Source organism: Podarcis muralis, chromosome 14, assembly GCF_964188315.1.
Source record: "Podarcis muralis chromosome 14, rPodMur119.hap1.1, whole genome shotgun sequence".
In the NCBI taxonomy this organism is placed as follows: Eukaryota; Metazoa; Chordata; class Lepidosauria; order Squamata; family Lacertidae; genus Podarcis; species Podarcis muralis.
In genome coordinates, this window is record NC_135668.1 from 49,736,287 (window position 1) to 49,755,428 (window position 19,142).

The 19,142-nt window shown below is 50.5% G+C and overlaps 1 protein-coding gene across 5 annotated transcripts in view; it reads left to right on the forward strand.

The window, feature by feature from the left end:
* PEMT (phosphatidylethanolamine N-methyltransferase) overlaps positions 1 to 19,142 on the forward strand; it is a 119,813-nt gene that overhangs the window by 91,693 nt on the left and 8,978 nt on the right. For 4 of the 5 annotated variants that reach the window (XM_077918683.1, XM_028706402.2, XM_028706403.2 and 1 more), the window contains 2 exons: positions 924 to 998; positions 4,330 to 7,007. The exons of the other annotated variant lie outside the window; for it this stretch is intronic. In XM_077918683.1, the coding sequence (XP_077774809.1) occupies positions 924 to 998; positions 4,330 to 4,378 (124 nt within the window). In that variant the 3' untranslated portion in view covers positions 4,379 to 7,007. Of the gene's footprint in view, positions 1 to 923; positions 999 to 4,329; positions 7,008 to 19,142 lie in introns of those variants that run through there. 5 annotated transcript variants of the gene reach the window in all.

The window sequence follows — 19,142 nt, forward strand, 5'->3', positions numbered from 1 at the left end:
TCTTAGGGCTGATACTAAACCCAGTCTGAGGGGGCCGTGTTTTTGCTCATAAAGAGTTAACTCCAACTTGCACAGTGTGATTTACTGCCAGCTCACTCCTGACGGAGAACCACAAATGAACGGCACCCTAATTCCACCCCCATCTGTCCTAGGGTGGGTTACAACATGATAAAGGTTACAAAGTTAAAATAAATGCAAAGCATTCAGAATCAGAAGAATAGGGTGGATCGTGAAATACACTTTAATTATTACATGTCATTTTAATGATTTTTGGTACTATTTTTATGCTGTTGTATTGGGCGTATAATTACACACCTCCTTATTATATTCTAAGAGTTGGTGGTATTTACGTAAATACTTTTATAAATAAATATAGGGGCACATCCAGCTTAGTCTTCCTTTCGGATCTAGACAGCAAATGCACATCGGCACTTTTGAGTCGCCCTTTTACCTCCTTCTTCCTAACCTCCTTGGCCTACATTTCTGAGCTGGGGGTCAGGGAGTCGTTCCTCATCCGATTCTGCTGACTCCTTTCCGTGGGCTTATATAACCACCTTAAGCAGCCTGCCTAATCTCAGGAGTTAGCCTCATCATTCCATCTCCAGAAAGCAAAATCACATTGTTTAACTTAGCAAAGAGAGGGGGGGACCCAATTAGGTCAAGAGGCAGTTTTAGCCATGGAGAGATTGGCCGGTTTTTTTGCCAACGGCCTTATTAGGCGGACAGAGTGGGGAGGTGGGGAGAGTTTGCCACCCGATGGCAAATTTGAAACTTTGGGCACCCTCCTTCGGAGGGCCAGCGCAACAGCTTCCCGGCCCCCTGACTCAACCGCGTCTTACATAAGGCCGTTCTAGAATATGGGCAGTAAGAAACCACTTACCCGTTTCTCACCTCTTTGTCTCCTTCCGCTTTTTCAAACTCAGGCATGCGAGCCCAGCTGGTCTCATCCTGACGGCAGTGGTGGCGCTGTGCTACACAATTGCTTTGCGGTACGAAGGGTGAGTCTCTTTGGTGCTTGCGGAACAGAATAACCAGAAGCAATTTCGTTTCAGAGAATTGTGTAGAGGGAAGAGACACTCTCCCCTCGCCCTCCCCCAGTTAACTTACTCGTGTGTGTGTATGTGTGTGTGTGTGTTTTCTGCCCTTTGCAATATGAAACCGTTTTGCACTGAGTCAGACTAAGGATCCCACAAGCGCGAAATGTATTGACTGATTTGCTTACAGCATCCATTCCCTAACTTTTCTTCCAAGGAGATTGAGGGAGCGTACGTAGCTCTCCCCCCACAACAACCCAGTGAGCTTGGCTAGGCTGAGAGGCAGTGACTGGCCCAAGGTTGTGGCCAAGCTGGAATTTGAACCTAGTCTGACGCTCTTAAACCAGTGTTTCTCAAGCTTGGGTCTCCTCCAGCTGTTGTTGGACTACAATTCCCATCATCCCTGATCACTAGCTAGGGATGATTGGGGTTGCAGTCCAACAACAGCTGAAGACCCAAGTTGGAGAAACACTGCTCTAACCACTACTCTACACTGACTCCCAACTGACCATGGAATCTCTAGGCCGTAGCGGTTCTCAGCCTGTGGGTCCCCAGATGTTGTTGGACTACAACTCCCATCTTCCCTGACCACTAGTCATGCTGGCTAGGAATGATGGGAGTTGTAGTCCAACAACACCTGGGGACCCACAGGTTGAGAAACACTGGGCTAGGGCTTAAGGCGGCCGCTCCCAGTCACCAGTCTACCTGCCGCATTCTGCCAGATAGTCAGGCATGGGAGACCTGTGACCTCCTGATGTTAGACTAGAATTCCTTCTGAATCCCAGTTGCTGGAAGCTACAAGAGGGGAGGGCTGCAGGTGGCGCTGTGGGTTAAACCACAGAGCCTAGGACTTGCCGATCAGAAGGTCGGCGGTTCGAATGCCCGCCATGGGGTGAGCTCCCGTTGCTCGGTCCCTGCTCCTGCCAATCTAGCAGTTTGAAAGCACGTCAAAGTGCAAGTAGATAAATAGGTACCGCTCCGGCGGGAAGGTAAACGGCGTTTCCAGGCACTGCTTTGGTTTGCCAGAAGCGGCTTCGTCATGGTGGCCACATGACCTGGAAGCTGTACGCCGGCTCCCTCGGTCAATACAGCGAGATGAACGCCGCAACCCCAGAGTCGGTCACGACTGGACCTAATGGTCAGGGGTCCCTTTACCTTTACAAGAGGGGAGTGTGCTGTTGTGCTCAAGTCCTGCATGCGAATTTCCCACAGGCTTCCGGTTGGCCACTGTGAGATCAGGATGCTGAAATGGACAGGCCATTGGCCTGATCCAGCAGGCTTTTCTTACAGCTTTTGCTCTGAACCAGCAAAGAACTTTTGGCCAATACCCGACCCGATTAAACGGCTGGCCTCCCAAACCGGCAAGAAACATTTTGTACTCCTCCAGTTGCCATGCATGATTTTCCCTCTCTCGAACCCACACACTCGTTGAAAAAGCGTCTCCTGCTGCATTAATTATACGCTGGCAGCTCCCGATAATTCCAGTTCGTTCATTCAAATGTGATCTGCGAAAGGAAGGGGGAGGTCTAACTCTGCTTCCTCTCAGGCTGCCGGAGAAACCCCTAGGTGGTGACTAGAAGGGGAGTTTAATTACCTGCTAGCAAAATGCCTTTTATTTAGGCGTGAGAAGGAGACAACATCCCATAACCCTGGTCTGGGGGAAGAGGAGATGTGTAGCATCCATGGTACCCTCTCCCACAACATTCTTGTCAACCACATTCAATTTACCATGAAACTGTGGACTGTGGAACTCACTGCCACAGGAGCCAGCAATGGCCACCATTTCAGATGGCTTTGAAAGAGGACAGTTTCACGAAAGCGACCAGCTGCTTCCTGGCCATAACGGCTGTGCCGTGCCGCCACAGTTGGAGGCAGTTAATGCTTCTGAATACCAGTCGCTGGAAGCTGCAGGAGGGGAGAACGCCCTTGTGTTCGAATCCTGCTTTCTGGTTTCCCGCGATGGGCATCCAGTTGGCCAATATGAGAACAGGACGCCGGGCTACGTAGGCCATTGGCTTGATCCAGCAGGAACTCCTCCTATGTTCTTATTTAAGTTTAGAAACAGAAAGCTGCCTTGTACCAAGTCCGTCCATTGTGCCTAATAATAATAATAATAATAATAATAATAATAATAATAATAATAATAAATTTATTTATATCCCGCCCTGCCCAGCCGAAGCCGGGCTCAGAGCGGCTAACAACAGTAAAATGATACAACATTCTAAAATCATTTCATTATAAAATTAATTCAACTCAAATTGATGGCAACCATTAGGCTAAAGTTCTGTGAAGATTGCCAAAGAAAGGAGTCAGGCTGTGCCCTGACCAAAGGCCTGGTAGAACAGCTCTGTCTTGCAGGCCCTGTGGAAAGATGTCAAGTCCCGCAGGGCCCTGGTCTCTTGTGACAGAGCGTTCCACCAGATCGGGGCCACAGCTGAAAAAGCCCTGGCTCTGGTTGAGGCCAGCCTAACCTCCCTGTGGCCCAGGACCTCCAAGATGTTTTTGTTTGAAGACCGTACGGTCCTCCGTGGGACATACCAGGAGAGGCGGTCCCTCCCAATGTTGTATGCACAGACTGGCAGCAGCTCTCCAGAGACTCAGGTCTTGCTCTGCCCTACCTGGAGATCCCTGGGCCTGAACCTGAGACCTTATTTGTGCAAAGGATGTGCTCTACTATTGAACCGCAACCCATCCACAGGAAGTTATAGGAGCCACTAACATCAGATCCGCTCCTATACACTCAGCTCCAGCCTGGCTTCCATCTGTTGGTCATGCTAAGCTGTGACACACAGAACTGACTTGCTTAGCAATAGTCAGAGACCAGGCTTTTTGGGGGAAAGGGGCAAAGGTTGGGGGCAGAGGGCATGCCAGGGACTTGCCCGTTCTGCCACCCCAGCCATTTAACACCATATTCGGCCTGCATGTATAGGCAAGGCTTTATGGTTCTGTTTTGGCAGTAGGGGCACATATACACGGCTTCCCCTGGGAATTGCAGTTTACTTCTTACGAAGCTACAACTCCCAGCACCCTCCCCCCTGGTTTTCATCTGCAATCTTAACAGAAAAAGGAGGAGGGGGAAGACAAACTAAATACAATTAATAACAATAGTTCCCAGCACCCCTAAACTACAGTTCCCATGATTCTTTGGGGGAAGCCATGTGCGCTTTAAATGTGTGGGTTTGGCGCAGGAAGAGACGGGGGGCAATGGGGGTTGTCTCATGTTAATCAGCTCCTTCTTCTTCTTCTTCTTGTCTCCCTGTCAAACTTGTATGCCGCTCCCGATTCCCTCTGCCAGGCCTTTCACAGAAGAAATCTATCGCCAGGAAGCAGCCAAGAGCAAATAGGCCACAGAACCCTCAGAAGAATGGTTCGGTTTGGAAGCTGGAAACTGGCCTGCCGCCGCCGCCACTAGCTAATGGGTGCAGGATAATTTGACGGGGTGTGAAAAGTACAGCCTGACTTCTAATCATGCTTTCCACGGACTCTTCAGAAGCCTCCTTTCGAGATGGAGTTGGGAGGGAGTGGTTATGGAAGGACACCCCCCCCCCAATCCTTCACAAAGCCTCTCCCCAGCCCCAGCAGCTTCCATTAAGTGTGCCAAGTCTGAATGCGTTGATTATATACCGGAGAACGTCGAGAAAAGTGGAACAGGCAGGAGGCCTGATTATTTTATGTAACCACACATCCCAAAAAGATGATTAATGTACATTCCTCTTGGGGGGGGGGGGAGAAAAGCCATAATTGCACAGGCCCGTTGAACGCACACGAGAGCTTTGCCCCTGCTGGCTTATAGGAGATGGCGTTAACCTTTTGGAAAGGGAAGCGGGGTTTGGAGCTCGTTCCCGGTGCGGGAACGCCCAGCGCCGCAACTTCTCACGCCGTCTTTTCATGTCCACACGAACGTTTTGAGGTCATTTTTCTGCTATGCCCCTCTTCTCGCGGAGCTTTTCAGCCAGAGCATCACACTCGGAAGCTCAGCAGGTGTTTTTTCGTGGGGCGCCCCAGAGCTCGCAGCCGAACCGCACGATCAGAACGGTTATATGGTGTGCCTTTTGCTGGGCTAAACCATACCACACTGCAGCTGGAGAACTTGACATGTTTTGAGCAAGGAGAGCCAAGTCCCTCTCCCCATAGAAAACAAGCATCTCAGCTAAACATTCTTCCTGATAAGCTAGAATTCTGTGCAGGGAGGCTCTTGCTGTTGTAGTTGTTTTTAAATGTGACAAATTTTAAAGAAGCATTTTCTCCCTTCCTGCAGTCTGAAATGGCACTTCCTGCCCAAGCGGCATCACATGACCCTGCTGCATGAGTATTTCAGTTCTCTACCTGGCTGTTCTGGTTGTGCACATTTGCACATGACTTAATTAGGACGTGTTGCGCACTCAACTTCTCAGCCTGTGAGGCCTTTTGATTCTTGCAGCAGACTCCTTGGCCTCTCTTTCTGCCCTCGATGTCATTGGCTGACCTGCTCTGACATCACGCAGTTAGAATTTAGGCTCCGAAATACGCGAGCAGCTTTTCCGAGATTAAGCCTCAGAAGTATTATCTTTGGGCTCTTACGCGTCTCACTCCAGCCACATCCAGATCAAGTCCCTCTGGGGATGTCAAAGGGGCAGTGGGAGCCACAATATGCCGATTTCCACAATTCAAGTAACATGACATAAGCCTCACAAATCTTCTCTGAGCACTTGCCCAGAATACAAAGCCGATTGCCCCTTTGGTTTGGGAAAAGTTGAAATGTATTTGATGACATTTACCGCAGCTGAGGTCACATCGATGACGGCATGCTTAAACTGGTTTCCCTAGCAGGGCTTTCCTGCAGAGGTGTGTTCCTCCTCTGCCTGTCAAACACCGCTGCCCATATTTTCAGTCCAGGCCGAAAAGATGATAGAGACTGAAAAGCCTTTTGGAGATCAAAGGATGGAAAAGCTTATCAGGTGCCCTTAGCAATATGAGGAATCTGGTGCCTTTTCTGCTACAGTTGGTGCTATAAATTCCTTCCCCTTCTTTTCTCTCCTTACTGGTGTTCATTTATGGCTCTACCACTTTCCATCAGCCTGCCATGAAAATATGTCATCCCACTGCTCTCCCATTGTTTCCAAGATCTCCCAGACAATCCCCAGTATCTGGGGCTTATCCAAATTCCTTCCACTGCTGCCCTAACCTTCTGTGCCCCATACATTTTACCTTTCTGAACCAGCTCGAAACCCGAACTATACTCACAAAATACCAAAAGGAGACAGGAGCTCAGGAGGCTGCCTTATACAGAGTCAGGCCAGTGGGCCATTTTGCTCAATACTGTTTGCACTGACTGGCAGCAGCTGTCCAGGGTTACAGGAAAGAGTCTGTTCCAACACTACCTGGAGTTTCCAGGAATTGACCTTCTGTAAGATGCTGTATGCACGGCGCAACAGCCCTCTCTCTCGCTGCGCCATGCCTCTGTTTCCCTTTCCCTCGGGTAAAATCCCCAATGGAGAATGGGTTTTCCTTTTGGGAAAACAGGTTTCAAACAAACTTTATTATAACAGGTGTAAACAAGGAGTTTTGGTTGTTCTTCTTCCACAGACATATAACAAACAATGCTGTTGCTTTTTATTAAAATGTATACCTGTCTTAAGTTATAGTTTGTATGCTGTTCAGGCTTAAGGTTACTCTCTTTTACACATCTTCCATAGATCAGACTTCTGATCAGGAACTGTTGCTAGTTAACTGTTTGCTGGCAAGGGGGGAAAATCACTCAGCAACTCAACCTTCTCAGTAAACAAACTTTTCCATCACACTGTACCAGTGAGCTCTGGCCCTTCTTCGTGCTATATTAAGCAAGCTATAGCATGGAAGCCCATGTCAAATTTGGGCTTTATATCTTGGTAGCATTACCCTGTTTCCCCCCTGCTTTGTCCACAGCAGTTGGACCTCAAGGTGCTGAGTGCTAAATGCCCCCGTTTGAAGAAATAAAATACAGAAGTCCAGGGACTATTTGTGTGTGTTCCTTGTTCTGCCAGACGCATCGTATGCTATGTTCCCTATTGCTTTTCGATCAGCCTTGTTCACGACTTCTTTAAAAGGACAGTATATTTAGATATCCCCCCCCCAGCCTCTCAACTTGCTTCATGTTGGCGAGGGAGCACAAGTCCCCCTAACAACTGAGAAGGCAAAGATGCGTTGCATTATTCAGACAACGTATGTCAGGTTTCACCGGTCTGGCTTATAGTTAATGGGTCTAAATTAGCTCTCGCTTGTCGAAGGGCAAATTGGGGGGTTTTTCCAGAAGAAGGCAGCTGCCTCCATTCACTCCAGTTGTCCTTATTTGCTAGGTCCTGCAGCTCCCTGGTAAAATCGCTGTCATAGTACGGTTCTGCGTTTTGTGTGAGCTGTTGGTGTTTTCAGCCCTCAGAGTTCAGCCCCTAGTCTGATATCTTTAGAAATATCTGAGTGAATAATTCTTCAGGTCCTCAACAATATATCTGTCTGTCTCCTGCTCTGACACCCTTAATGGTGTGAGACAGAGCCCCAAAGCCCGCCCTCTCAACACCAGGGTTACTGCAGTTTAGATGGCCCTGGGGTGGCATGTCAAAATTGCACAGGTGCTGCGATTGAGCCAATTGGGTGCTCCCAGCAGGGGGTTCCTACACCCATCCAACCTCGTTGCTGCTCAGCACCCAACCCAACTCTGTCCCGCCAGTTTGGCCTGCAGATTTCACCTTGCAGAGCCCTCCTCCCACCCCCCCCAACTTTGCTTGACACTAATGTCAACAGCTACTCCTTTATACTCTCCCCTTGCATAATCCATAAATCTGCTAAGCCAGTGATGAAAGGAGGTGTTAAACAACAACAGATTCCGGGTCTGTCCTGTTCTTTGCAGTCAGAGGCTCGGATTTTGCTGGCTGTCTCTTCTTACAAAACGAGAAGTTTAGAATATTGGTTGTGCTTGCAGCCAGTCTTGTTCTGCTTTTTTATATTCAAAAACAACAAGACAACGCCTCTGTTCCCAAGCTGCTGCCTTTGGCTTCTTAGCAGCGTTTGTTGCGGAGGATTAAACGCCTTTTGCTCCCCATTTCTAAAGAAACGTTAATGTCGTCATGGATCGCTGGGGAAATTTCTAAGAATCGGGGCAGATCTGTCTGGCAACGTCTCCACACCCACCACAAGGGTTGCAGTCCAGTTGAATCCAGGGAGAGGCACGGCGTCTGTCAATCAGCTCATCACATTGACAGCAGGCCTTTTCCAAGGTGGTTGAAACCTCGAGCAGTTGCTCTCGGTGCAAGACATTTTGCCACCCGAGGCAGAGGTGGCATCTTTTCCCAATTCTACTTACAGAGCCCAACCACACTGGCAAATTAATCTTCCTTCGACGTTGATGATGAGGTAGCTATCTCCACCACAACCTGAGACAGCAGGACAGGCTGCAAGAGGCCATGTGGGAACAGACAGCAATGTATGGTAGGTGCTCAGAAGGAGTATAGGAATTGCTGTTCCTGGATATCCGCCGCCTGAGGCAGTTGCCTTGCACTGCCTAATGGTAGGGCCGGCCTTGCTCAGGAATCCACATGCAATACGTGCCATCTTGGAGGCACGGCGACAGGAGGAGGGTCAGCAATTGCTAGGTGGGTGAATTGGCAATTTCAGGTTCTAACCAGTCTTAAGTTCAGTACTCCGCATTTTCCGAATCAAATTGGGTTGGTTTCAACTGAGCCCTGCTGAAAATATTGATAGTATTTTATTTTTTTTATTTAATTCATTTGGTTTTTCAAATTACAGTTTTACAATCACATTTCCAACATACAACATAAAGACAAGATTCCATAGAATCTCCTGGACTTCCCTCCTGCCCTTTATGGGCCCTATTGTTAATCATTTCCTTCTGCATCTTTTATAATAATCCAAATCTTTTACTTCTCCATTGTGTCCACAATTCACAAGTGTTATTCCAATCCTATTAACAATGTTACATGTTTACAATGGTTTTTAAGATGAATTATAAATTTTGCCCATTCTTCATTAAAATTTTGGTCTTCCTGATTTCTGATTCTTCCGGTCGTTTTTGCCAGTTCAGCATAATCCATCAACTTAATCTGCCATTCCTCTCTGGCTGGGACTGAAAGTATTGATAGTATTAAACCTAAGTCAGTCATCAAAGAATCATAGAGCTGGAAGGGACCCTAAAAATCATCTAGTCCAGGGGTCTGCAACCTTTAAGACAAAAAGAGCCACTTGGACCCGTTTCCGAAGAAAAAAAAACTGGGAGCCGCAAAACTCGTCATTATAAAAATAACTTTTTTGTCACTTTTTTATTATTTCTTTGTTTGACCCCTCAGAATTACTCCTCCTCATAGAAATAAACGTTAAATTAACAAGTTACCTTTTTGTGTGTGTGTGTTCTTCACTCCCCTTCAAAACAGTGACCAGCGTACATGCCCCCTTTCAATGCAGTGACCAGCGTACATACCCCTTACAATGTAGCGGGTGGGCGGGCGGGAAGGTGACGTCGGGACGGTGCGTGACTAACGCACGCACCGCCCCCATGTGACGTCACAGCCAGTACAGCACCCGCCACACTGGGGAGTGTCGGGGTGCACAATGCACCTCCTCTCCTTGCTAGTATCCGCCCCGGAGCCGCAGCAAAGGTGTAAAAGAGCCACATGCGGCTCCGGAGCCGCGGGTTGCAGACCCCTGATCTAGTCCAACCCCCTGCGATGCAGGAATATGCAACTGGCCCACACGGGGATCGAACCTGCAACCTTGGCATTATCCCCATTATGCTCTAACCAACTGAGCTATCCAGGCTGTAGGATTGTTGTCTGTGCCCAGTTCTTTGGCTTCCTGGAGCCATCTGGCCACTACTCCATGCTGGACCAGATGGAGTTTTTCTGTTTGATCCAGCAGGGTCTTCATGAAAAAAACCCACCAGTTTAATAATAATAATAATAATAATAATAATAATAATAATAATAATAATTTCTTATTTAGACCCTGCCCATTTGGCAGGGTTTCCACAGCCACTCTGGGCGGCTTCTAGCAAAATATTAAAATACAAGTTTCTAGACTTGAACCCTGGCTAAAGATTTCACCCAAGCCTTCCTTCAGCCTAACGCTCTCACAATTTCACGCATCTTCCATCGCTAGCTTTCCCTTCTCAATTTCAAGCTTCTAATAGCAGTGGGGTCATTTCCTTGAGCTTTGTAACCAATCCTTTGGGGACTTCATTGTGCACCACAACGACACTTACGAATGGAGCGTTGATGGAGATCTCTGCGATCCTGCTGCAGGCCAGGCCTTCGGTCTCTGCTCTGTTGCTATTTATTCAAGGGATAATTATTTTGGACCGCTGCCTCATGGGTCAAGATTAATTGGGGCTGTGTTGGCTGGAGCCGGTTCATGCCTGTCTCTGTTAATCACAAGGCAGAACCGCCACTCAACGGCGGAAGAGGCCTCCTCACCCATGCCTTGCTGTTCTGAGAAAATGAAGGTAAATAAAAGCACTCGTGGTGAGATATTATTATTATCTGGTTGCTTGGTAAACGCTCTCAGAGTGGCAGATGCACAGACTCTAAGCACCAAGAAGGAGCGTTTTTCAATCTGATCTGAATTCCGCAGCAGGGAGAACCCGCGACCAACTTCGTTTCCTTCCGTGCGGGTGAGGAAAAGCAACTTCAGATTATCAAAAGAAGAAGGAAGGGGGAGGGAAGATGGCGTTTGAAAGGTTGAGAGGGGAGAAATTCAATTCTATTAAGTGGTGGGTAGACATAGCAGCCGGCACAGCGATTTCTTCAAGTAGCTCTTTATTCTGGTAAGCTGGAATAGAACTGACAGTGAACAGCTCAGCCGGCCTGTATTTATAGGCAGCCGGCTGTCACATTGTAACCACAACAGCCCAGAGTTCCCGCCTAAAATAACTGCCGCGGACCTGAGTGAAAACTATCTACAGACCTGAGTGAAAACTATATACAGTATCCCCCTGTTGGCCCAGGGTGAAACTACACTACATAACACCCCTCCCCACCGAGATAAGGCGTTAGTTACAATCGTAATGGTTTCCTTATATACAGCACTACGCGTAATGGTTCAATTAGGCACAAAAGCATATCGGTTACATTTCCCATACTTAGACCAACAGTGATACCTGTCCAACAACATAGTCCTTTAAATGAGTTGGGCGCTTGGAAACTCTGCCAGACCGCCGGGGACTGGTAGCCAAGTCCGGAGGGCCACACAGTTCTCGCTGAGGCTGTGGTGCGACCCTAGGTGGCGTTGGAACCAACTCCCCTGGATCCGCTGCTGTGAGTGGAGCTTCCGCAAGTGGAGTGGTCTGAGTCTGTTCTGAGACGGCTTGGTTCGGCTCCACGCTGGCAGTTTGCGAGGGAGGTGTAGGTGGGGCCTCGCCATCTGTACGTGTCTCTTCTGGAGCCGCAAGCGCAGTTGGGGGCACCTCGGTAGTGTCCAAGTCCCCAACCCTGCGCCTAAGTTGGTCTATGTGCCGTCGCCACAAGCGCCCGTCTTCGAGTGCCACCTGGTACGAGCGAGGTCCAGTGACTCCCACTACTGTGGCTGGCACCCAAGGGATGTCCCCCACATAGTTCCGGGCAAAGACCTGGTTTCCTGGGACAAATGACCGTGGTGCGTTGGCACAGCCTGGGGGTTCAGCCACGGCAAAGTCTGGGTGTAGCCGGTCGAGCGGTGACCTGAGGCGGCGGCCCATAAGCAGTTCCGCAGGACTCCTCCCTGTGGCCGCATGAGGGGTGATGTGTTGCGCGAACAAGTATTCGGCGACCCGCTCATGCCAGTCTCCCCGGTCCAGGCGCGCCAGTGCCTCTTTTGTCGAGCGCACCATTCTTTCCGCTTGCCCGTTGCTGGATGGATGAAAGGGTGCCGTTAGGGCATGGCGGATGCCCAGTCCCAAAAGATACCGCTCAAACGTGCCTGATGTGAACTGCGGTCCGTTGTCAGAGACAAGGACATCAGGACACCCATGCGTTGCAAACAGGCCTCGCAGCACCCGGATGACAGCTTCGGTAGTGGTGGAGGGCATCAGGGCGACCTCCAGCCATTTGGAATAGGCGTCCACCACTACCATAAAGGTCCGGCCGTGAAAGGGGCCAGCCAGATCGATGTGCACCCTCGACCAGGGTGTCTTTGGCGTCTCCCACGTGTATCCCTTAGCTGCCGGTGGTGCAGGCCTCGACTCCTGGCACGCTTGACAGGCGGACACCCAGGCAGTGATGGCATCGTCCATATTAGGCCACCAGACGTAACACCGAGCCAACGCCTTCATTTTGACAATTCCCGGGTGGCCAACGTGCAGAGCCTCCAGGACGCGCTGACGGAGTCCCTGGGGAATCACGACGCGGTCTCCCCACAGCAGACAGCCGCGATGAGCTGAGAGTTCATGTTGTCTGGTTGCGAAGGGCTGGAACTCCGATGCAAAGGGCCCTTGTGGCCACCCCCTCCACACCCAGTTGAGCACCCGGCTGATGGTGCGATCCTGGGCAGATGCGGAGGCCACAGTGGCAGCCGACACAGGCGCTGCCGGAAGATCCTCAATCAGAAGGAGCGATGAAGCTGGAGCCGGGTCTTCCACAAATGCTGGAAGAGGGCAACGGCTGAGGGCGTCGGCATGGCCCATCGATTTCCCCGGGCGGTGGATGAGCCGGTAGTGGTAGGCAGCCAGGAAAACAGTCCATCGCAGCATGCGTGGTGAGAGGACCGGTGGAGTTGGACGATCACCGGCGAGGAGGCCCAGGAGTGGCTTGTGGTCAGTGATGAGGTCAAAAGTCCTGCCATAGAGGTATTCATGAAACCTCTTCACTCCAGCCACAAGTGCCAATGCCTCCTTGTCGAGCTGGCTGTAATTCCGTTCCGTCGGAGATAGTGTCCTGGAAAAGTAGGCGAGCGGTGCTTCTCTTCCATCTGGAAAACGGTGACTAAGGACAGCCCCGATGCCAAAAGGTGAGGCGTCGCAGGCAAGGACCAGCGGCCTGGATTCACTGTACTGTACCAGCACACTGTCCGAAGAAAGGAGAGCCTTGACCGCGTTGAAGGCCGCCGTCTCCCGATGACCCCAGGCCCAAGGCGTCTTAGTGCTAAGGAGTCGGTGAAGAGGCTCAGCCACTGTGGCTTTGTGGGGCAGGAACATGTTATAAAAGTTCAGCAGCCCCAGGAACGCCTGCAACTCCGTTTTGTTCTTTGGAGTGGGGGCCTGCTGGATAGCGCGGATCTTGGATGTGGTTGGATGAAGACCGGAGGCATCGATAAGATAGCCCAGGAACTCTACCTGTGGAACGGCGATCTGGCACTTCTCCCTTTTTACCTTGAGCCCGGCCTCCTGGAACCTGGTCAGCACGGCACGGAGGCGCTCGAACAGCTGCTGGTGTGAGTCTGCAGACACCAAGACGTCATCAAAATATGGTACCACGCCCGGAAGCCCTTGCAGGAGACGCTCCATAAGGCCTTGGAAGATGCCAGGAGCCACACTCACCCCGAACTGCAACCGGCGGCAACGGAATGCCCCCCGGTGGGTGACGATCGTCTGGGCTTCAGCAGTGGCATCATCGACTGGCAGTTGTTGATAGGCTTGGGCAAGGTCCAGCTTAGCGAAGACCTTACCCTCACCCAGGGAATGCAGCAGGTGTTGGACAACAGGAACCGGATAAGCGTGCTGCTGAAGTGCCTTGTTGATCGTGCACTTGTAGTCAGCGCAGATTCTCACCGACCCATCTGGCTTGACAGGCGTGACGATGGGGGTTTCCCACTTTGCGTGGTCAACCGGCTCCAAAACTCCTTGGGCGATCAGTTTGTCCAGTTGTTCGTCCACCTTAGCCTTGAGAGCAAAGGGAACCCGGCGTGGCTTTAGCTTGATGGGGGCGACTTGTGGATCCAGGCTAAAGGAGATGGGCGTACCTGTATATTGGCCCAAGGTGCCGTCAAAAACCTCGGCAAAGTCTTTGACCAGACCCTCAGTCTCTGCGTTAGAGATGCAGTTGATGCCGGTGACTTCCAGGCCGAGGGCATCAAACCAGTCTAGCCCTAGGAGGCTTGGCCGCTGACCTTCGACCACCACCAACCGGAGCAGGCCCGAAAAATCCTTGAAGGCGATCCGGAACCGGCCAACGCCTACCACGGGAACGTCGTTTCCCTGGTAGTCTCTCAGGTGTACGCGGTGAGAGTCGAGTTGCCTTTTGGACACTCTGGGTACCAGTCTTTTGATGGTGCTCCATGACACGATGGACAGGGCAGACCCGGTGTCGATCTCCATGTCACATGGAGCTCCTTCAATGAGCACCGTGACGTTCAGCTTGCGTCTCGTAGGCGAGTCGGTTTGGCCAATCGTGGTTCCAGACGGGCAGCGGCAGTTGGTGAGAGCGAAACAACTTTCCTTGGCAGACTGGAGTGAAGACTTGGACTTGCGAGTCGATGAAGGGGGGGTGTCAGACGGAGCCGATCGGCAGACCTTAGCGATGTGGCCCCTTCTGGAACACCTCCTACAGATGGCGTCTCTGAATCGACACTTGGCACGGGAATGGTTGCCTCCGCAGCCGGCACATTCCGGTTGGCCCTTGGACTTCTGTTGGAACTTCCTGCGCTCCCGCTTTGTCTGGTGCACGTCATCGTCTTCACTGGAGGATGCCTCCTCACTGCTGGCCTCTTCATGATGCACCGGAACTGGCTCCCTAGCAAGACGCGGGCTGCTGGACTTGCGGATCTCCTGGGCGGAGCGTTCAGCAGCTTCTGAGGCCACAGCCTCCTCAATGGCTTTCTGTAGCGTGAGGTCTGGCTTGGCTAGGAGGCGCCGTTGCAGATGGATGTCCCGGACCCCGCAGACGATTCGATCCATCAGGGCATCGTCTAAGTCTCGGAACTCACAGTGCATTGCAGCCCGTCGCAGGGCGGTGGTGTAGTTGTTGATTGACTCCCCCTCTGCCTGGTTCCGGTGGTAGAACGCATGGCGGGCAGCAATCTTGGACGGCTTTGGTGCGTAGTGGTTGCGGAGCTTCTCTTGGATCGTGTCCCATGGTGTTGCCTGGACTGCTTCAGGCGCAACCAACGCTCGGGCCGTCTCAAATACCTCAGGCCCACAGAGGCTGAGGAATAGGCCCCGCTTCCGATCCTTTGATACTGCTGTCAGCTCGTTGGCTTGGAGGTAGCAGTCGAACCGAGCGAGGTAGGAGTCCCATGATTCAGAGGCTGGCGCAAAAGGCGGTAGAGGCACAAGTGAAGCCATGATTCCGATGCCGGCGTGAAGGGCGATGGATGGAACACAGTGCTCTAGCCAGAACAGTCAGCTCTGAATTGGTTCTGCCCAGTGATTTCGCTCAGTGATTTCGCTCTGTGATTCAGCTCAGTGATTCAGCTCAGTTCAGAGGCTGGCCGCATCTGGCTGTGCTCTGATGTCCATCTATCCCACCTTCGTCGCCAGTATTAAGTGGTGGGTAGACATAGCAGCCGGCACAGCGATTTCTTCAAGTAGCTCTTTATTCTGGTAAGCTGGAATAGAACTGACAGTGAACAGCTCAGCCGGCCTGTATTTATAGGCAGCCGGCTGTCACATTGTAACCACAACAGCCCAGAGTTCCCGCCTAAAATAACTGCCGCGGACCTGAGTGAAAACTATCTACAGACCTGAGTGAAAACTATATACAGTATCCCCCTGTTGGCCCAGGGTGAAACTACACTACATAACAAATTCAGCTCACAGTTAAAGGTAAAGGTAAAGGTACCCCTGCCCGTACAGGCCAGTCTTGACAGACTCTAGGGTTGTGCGCCCATCTCACTCAAGAGGCCGGGGGCCAGCGCTGTCCGGAGACACTTCCGGGTCACGTGGCCAGCGTGACATCGCTGCTCTGGCAAGTCAGAGCCACACACGGAAACGCCGTTTACCTTCCCGCTGGTAAGCGGTCCCTATTTATCTACTTGCACCCGGGGGTGCTTTCGAACTGCTAGGTTGGCAGGCGCTGGGACCGAACAACGGGAGCGCACCCCGCCGCGGGGATTCGAACCGCCGACCTTTCGATCGGCAAGCCCTAGGCACTGAGGCTTTTACCCACAGCGCCACCCGCGTCCCCCTCACAGTTAAAGGAGCTCACAGTTAAACTGACATTATGCGAGAACTGGAATGCAGACTTCCAAATTTGCACTTCTCAGAATTTTGCAGTGCGTTTCTGCAGCCAGTGGCAGACTTGGGGCTCTCAATTTTCAGCGGCACCCTGTGCAATGCTAAAATTCGCCTCCCCCCACCTCTCACACTTCGTTCCACCATGTTGTTGTGCAGCCGCATCGGTTGCGCTACCCTAAAACCGCCGCTGCTCCCATCAGCATAAGGCCAAGTAATACGTGCAAAAACTGTATATACTTGGCTATCATCTGGCCACAGATTCCCTGCCCTGATGTAAAATACATGCAGGTCCACCATTCAAACAGCCTCGAAGATGCTCCCTGCCTTAGTTGTGCTCACAACTTCCTGAGCCCGACACCTGCTAGATTCACGTGCAGCAAAAGTGTTTGGCTTTCTCCAGTCAGGTGAGCAGTATGCCATCATTTATCAGATAGTGATGGAGAGGTTATCGTGTGCCATCTTAAGCAAACATCAGGATCCACCTGCAGAGCTTTGTGGGATTAGAAGCAAGGGGGAAAGATTGCAGAGCACACTGCTTGCAATGGAGTGGAAAGAGGTACATAAGGTGTCGGGGAAGAAGTGTGGACTCTGCACTCTTCAGAGCGCTGGTCCATTGACTGCAGCATCAGTCAAACAGATGCCTTTGGAAGCCACAAAGCTGGTGTTACAGTGATGGTGGTGGTGATGATGATAATAATAATACAGTGGATGCTCAGGTTGCGAACATGATCTGTGCAGGACGCACATTCCCAACCTGCAGTGCTACATCTGCACATGCACAGGACTGGAGCAAATTTTTGAATTATTTGAAAAGCAATTGTGTTCAGCAGATTACGTTAGTAGGACTGCAAGAAGTTCTGTAAGGAGGACTTTGTGAACTATTGCAAGGAAGACTTTGAGAAGAATTATTAGTTAAGGACAATTAAAACTAATAGAGAAATTAAGAAATGCAGAACAAGGGATAAAGAACGGAAAATCTTCAGAGGTTGTTGACGGAAGTCTAAAACATTGTATAAGATAAGAAGTTATGGTAAATGATTTTTTAACCTATATGTTAAAAAATGAGTGTGTGTGTGTGTGTATATATATATATATATATATATATGGTGGGTGGGGGTGGGTGGGTGGGTGTATATATATATATATATATATATATATATATATATATATATATGCTTTCGTAGATTTTCACGGGTATAGGTATGCAGGTTTTGGTGTCCTCGGGTGTCTTCCCGTGTAAAAGTTGGGGTGTCTAGGCGACGTTTCGACGAGGTCTCACTCGTCATCTTCAGGCTGGTGCTTTCGGCTTCTTGTTACTGGAACAGAGCAGGATCTCAGTGTTTGAGTTCCTATAAATACTGTTGAGGGGTGTGGTGTATAGGCCACAAAACCACAGCTCGCCCCTATACACGAAGCCAAGCCAGAGCACAACTACAGCCATCTTCTCAGAAAAACTCTTCACAAAGTTCAAGAGGTCAAGACACAAAGGCTTTAGCAACTAATCCACACCTAATGACCCACCTAAGTGGTACTCAGGATATCACTCAAGAAATCACTCAAGATATCCCTCAAGCAACTAAGGAACAAAAGAAGAAAAGGCACACTAGCCTGGGAACTTCCTCTCGGCCCAGAACATTGGAGGCTATACACCACACCCCTCAACAGTATTTATAGGCACCAGCCTGAAGATGACGAGTGAGACCTCGTCGAAACGTCGCCTAGACACCCCAACTTTTACACGGGAAGACACCCGAGGACACCAAAACCTGCATATATATATATATATATATATATATATATATATATATATATATATGAGAAAGACATGAGCTGAGCTTGGGGAGGAGGTCACCCATTGAAAATATGGGGAACCAAAACAACAATGTAGAAAGATGAAGCCTCGTTGATGTTATTGGAATATGATGCAGAGATGAGCCGGCCGACAGCATGTGGCACGTGATGGCGCTGAGGGCATGGGCTGGTACCCAGCCCTGTGGCTGAGGCTTCACATGGATCCAGACGGGTTTCTTTGAGCCTCTGCTTTTGTTCTGCGTTCCTCAACGCCTTCCACCGAAGCCCAGCCTCTCCCTCCTCTTGGTTACAAAGTGATGCACTGGATGTTCCCAGCCGGGCCTCGGTTCGAATTATCGTCACCTAGTTAGCCATCTGGGACGCCAGTCCTGCAGAACATTGTGTGTTTGAAGATCCCTGAGGGGAGGGAGGGGAGGCGAAAGGCCAGGCGTTCATCTGCCTTTCTGGGGTGAGAAGCATTAACATGTCCTGGCGCTGTACTCAGCGAGACAGCACCATTCTCACACCTCCGGCGGGCTTTAAAAGAGGCCGGGATTAGGAAGAAAATGTCAACGGTAACCGGAGACAGGCCCCCGCCCTGCACACATTGCCGCGAAATATAGGCCATGGGCAGCAGTTCAGGAGGAAAGACACCCCTACCGTTGAGGGCCGAGCAGAGGCCACCAGCTGTTCCCGTCCTAAATCTTGGCACTGTTCCATGTATACCGTTCCGTGTACACTTGTTCCTGCCAGCCATGATCTGCCACACAGAAAATGTCTCCTTGCTGGGCCTTATGCTGCTGGCCTGAACAGGGCCGTACCTACCGTTGGGCAGAGTGAGGTGGGTGCCTCAGGTAGGGTTTCTGGATTGCACCGTTTCTGACTCCAGGGCTGACCTGAAGTTTTTGGATTTGCCTGTCTGCTCCCAGGAGGCATCCTATAAAGGGGAAATTGCATGCAAAAATGAATGCGTTGTGCAGAATTGTACAAATGTGTATAATAGTAGAAATGTGGTGGGAAATCCATGCAATTTTTCAGGTGCGTGCTTTGTCGTTATCTTATTGCAGAAATTAGGCAAGCTGATTTAAGGTTGGAGAGATGAGAAACTGACTGGGACTGAAATGGATGGATGGATCTCACTGAGATCCGACTGCCAATTCAGTTGACTTCTTTATGCAAAGTGTCAACTTCTCCATTGCCTCAGGTGGCAA